The 3,494-nt window shown below is 32.6% G+C and overlaps 1 protein-coding gene across 2 annotated transcripts; it reads right to left on the bottom strand.

Moving 5' to 3' along the window:
- LOC120126930 (autophagy-related protein 101-like) lies at positions 1 to 2,798 on the bottom strand. 2 transcript variants are annotated; one of them, XM_039144964.1, is made up of 7 exons: positions 2,564 to 2,798; positions 2,410 to 2,446; positions 2,172 to 2,257; positions 1,951 to 2,046; positions 1,616 to 1,781; positions 1,344 to 1,503; positions 1 to 255 (listed from the first exon to the last, which is right to left on the bottom strand). In XM_039144964.1, the coding sequence occupies exons 1-7, from the start codon at positions 2,594 to 2,596 to the stop codon at positions 180 to 182; spliced, it is 654 nt and encodes a 217-aa protein (XP_039000895.1). In that variant the 5' UTR covers positions 2,597 to 2,798; the 3' UTR covers positions 1 to 179. The 2 variants fall into 2 exon arrangements, with proteins under 2 accessions (XP_039000895.1, XP_039000897.1); XM_039144966.1 differs by having other exon boundaries at positions 1 to 316; positions 2,564 to 2,794.
- Positions 2,799 to 3,494: the final 696 nt, after the last annotated feature.

The following is a 3,494-nucleotide window of genomic DNA, read 5'->3' as shown; positions in this document are numbered from 1 at the left end:
GATTCAGTTATGCACCGTGCTATTATACCTTCAGATATTAAAATCCAGCTAGTCTGCCTCATTAGCTTTCATCTGACCATCACTTTGCTTTGTTACAAATTCTATTCAAGCATTTAAGAATATCTCGAGTATAGGAACAGTTTTTTACCCGAGCTGAATACGCTTGCCCACTCCGATTATCAGCTAAGCATGGTTGGATGCCCGTTGTGGAGCATCCTCTTGATCATGTCCATTCCGAACGCAGAATCTGATGAACTGAGTAATGGCAGCACAATATTAACTCACCATTTCTAAACATGTTCCTCATTGAAATTTCCTAACAAACAGAGATGAGAATGGCAACAACAGCTCATCAAAACAAAGGCAAGGAATGGGGGCCAGTCAATAGATCCTAGTCTAGTTGATCAATTTGACGATGGCTATGTTTTGCAAACTAAGTACAAATATCTCAGTCGAGAAAACGACAAAATCAACATAAAGCAACTAGTTCTAGTTAAAACCTAACTTCCAACCATAACAAATCGTCCAAATTTCTACCTCATCATCTCTATCCGATACAAACACTTAGAATACGATATCATTTCAATTCCATCCAAAAAGAAAAGCAAGCAACATTCCCCACCTCCGTTATAGATATAATACTTTATCTTCTCTTTCTTGTATTAAAAGACATGAAAAACATCTTACATCCATCACAACCGAGAACTTGTCACGCTGGAATCAAGTGGTAAGCTAGACAGACAAATGAATATTAAATGACTGTTTTCAGTACACCTACCATCAAGGCACCTTTCTGAAATCACAAAAATGTTTTCTTGTAGGAAAGCAGGCTTCCTAGAGCATATTCTAGTTTCCTAAAAAAAATGAACTCTTATGATCCATTCTGATCCCATTGAAAGTGGAAAAATACTATTAACGGTTTAGCATTAACAGTTTACTCAATCAAGCCAAAAGTCACCCATATAAAAGTACTATAACGCATACTCTTTGACAGATAACAGTAGGGATAATATCCTTAATGCTGGGAAGTAAATTTTACCAAATTCAAGAAGAATCTCACTGCTACTTTATTCGTAATTTGAGTTGGAATCTACTTTTATATTCATCCACTAAATTTTTTAACCATTCATCATTAGGCCAGTCGTTTATTTCACAAACTCCTAAGACATCAAATCTTTTGTACTCTTTGGACTTTCCAACGTGATGTTTCACAAAATAAGATTTTGACAAACCCCAAAGTTTTGGTGCAAAAGAGCAGAACAAATAACAATGCCACTTTCCACTACCATAATTCATCTTACGCTTGACCTGAAACGGGAAAATGTAATGAAGAGAGAGCTAACCTTGGTATGGTAATTTCATAGGGAAAATAGATGACACCCTCAGATATAGGGGGCACATGGTCCTTCTTCTCATTAACAAACTTTATTATTTGAAACAGAACCTCTCGAAGAGATGCTTCAACCATTGCTCTGCGAGAACTTCTCTCCTCAGTAGCACTCTCTATATTGATGAACATAATCAACCATTGAGGAAGAAGAAAATAAATTAGTTTCTAAAGAAAGTAAACAATTTACAATTTTTTCTAAAGTTAAGGGCATAAGCATGGGTGTACCTCCAGGGTCAACAATCACTTTGGTATGATGAGATTTGCTCGAATGGTGTTTAGGATGTTGAGTCACATTCAAATTGACATACCATTGCTCCCAATATAAACGCTCGGTTTTGTTAGTAAACCAAGATGGCTGCTTGCTTTTCACCTCATAAAACGATAGGCATATCTGCACCACAAGTGAAGAACTCATATTTGAAACAATATGCATGCTAAAATGTAAAACGCGATGACCATACATCACGGAACATAAGCCAAAAAAACATAAAATAAGAGTCAATGGTTACTGTATTCAAATTGAGATCGCAAAAAGTATAACTGAAGTAGAGATAACATACCTGACTTTTCTTATTGGGATGTTTTTCCACCCAACTTATGAAATGATCAATCTTCTCATCTATTTTCTCCTCAAGTTCCACATCCCCACATTGGACCTACTTATCACAAGCGCAAATTTGGAGAACATGCAAAAACACAGATTTCAAACGCCGTGAAAAATCAGGAAATAAAAGCAGTAATTTTGATTGGAAAAGTAGAACTGAAAACAAAAGTGACTCACATAAGTAATTTCAAAAAGCTCCAAATCAACATCTTTGGGCCGAACTAGACCTAATGCTCTATGAAACACTATTGTATGTAAAATGCCTGCCATCATGAATTTAATAGGAAAGAAAAAGGATATTTAACAGCGCAAACTAATCAAGTAAAAACCACTAAAAACAGGGGGGGGGGAAATGTTCGATTAACAAAATTAATTATTAAAAAAGGAAAGTATATAAATTGAACAGTGAACTTACAAAGCAAAACTTCCCTTATTTCGAAATGCTCCACTTCCTAAATAGAATTTTGTTAAATTTATCGAAAAGTAAAGGAAAATATCAATCAGAAGCATAAACAGTACATTTCAATTTGTAAGAGTAAAAGAAACAGTAAAGAGAAAATTTTGATTACCAGTTCTTTGAGTTGACAGACTTCGCAATTCATGATGATAGTTTCAAGAGGAAATGACCAGAATAAACAAACCGAAAACAAAAATTAATTAGAGAAAATTGGATCGATCAAACCCTAGATCTCGATCGTAGATTGTTGTACTTTGGTGAATTGCGATCTTTTAACAGATGAGAGTCCTACTTTTACTTTGTTAGCTTGGAAAAATCTCATCTCCCCTCCTTTCTTTCCTGGTGTTTGGATAATAAAATGAGGCTAAACTACAGAATTAGTCACTTAACTTTAGATCTTGTCTCGTTTTGGTCATTAATCTATAAAATATTTCAACTTTGTCAAAATTATTTGAACTTGTTTTTTTCCTTTGTCAACTAAGCCATTAATTTTTTTAACACCACTAGACCAAATATTTGTATTTTTTCTTAAATTTTATTTTCAATAAATTTTATTCAAAATTGATAAAAATATATGTAAATAATTATTTTTTTAACATTTTGATTGTAATTTAATAAGATTGATTTTGAAGTATATTATTTATCTTTTTGAATTTTTTTTTAACCTTTTAAAGTTTTAGTAATTTAAAAGTGAGTTCATCGATGCCCAAAATGATTGTAAAAGATATAAAAATATGACGATTTCTAATGATGAATACAAATAAAATAAATTTAGATTTTGATAGAGTATACGATGAGGTGGAAAAAAGATGGCAAGTCATTATAAATATGAATATTTTTTTATTTTTTTATGTTAGTATAGAAATATCACTTTATTTACATGGATGAACCTAGGGGGCAATGACCAATGATCACTCTCTTGAAATTTTAAATTATCATATATTTTATATATTTTCAAAAATTGTACGAATTAATTTACTTCGATGATTAAATAAATCGTTGTTGTTCTTAGAGATCATGAGTTCAAGCACCAACAACTTCAA

This window comes from Hibiscus syriacus, unplaced genomic scaffold (genome assembly GCF_006381635.1).
Source record: "Hibiscus syriacus cultivar Baekdansim isolate YM2019G1 unplaced genomic scaffold, ASM638163v2 tig00110462_pilon, whole genome shotgun sequence".
In the NCBI taxonomy this organism is placed as follows: domain Eukaryota; kingdom Viridiplantae; phylum Streptophyta; class Magnoliopsida; order Malvales; family Malvaceae; genus Hibiscus; species Hibiscus syriacus.
Note: the sequence above shows the minus strand (reverse complement) of the source record. Positions and strands in the feature narration are given on the sequence as shown.

Coding starts and splice junctions, on each gene's coding strand:
- LOC120126930 (XM_039144964.1), bottom strand. CDS start 2,596: ATGAATTGCGAAGTCTGTCAACTCAAAGAACTG. Junction 2,258..2,409: donor AATAAGGGAAGTTTTGCTTT/GTAAGTTCACTG, acceptor TCATGATGGCAG/GCATTTTACATACAATAGTG. Junction 256..1,343: donor TATGAAATTACCATACCAAG/GTTAGCTCTCTC, acceptor GCCATTACTCAG/TTCATCAGATTCTGCGTTCG.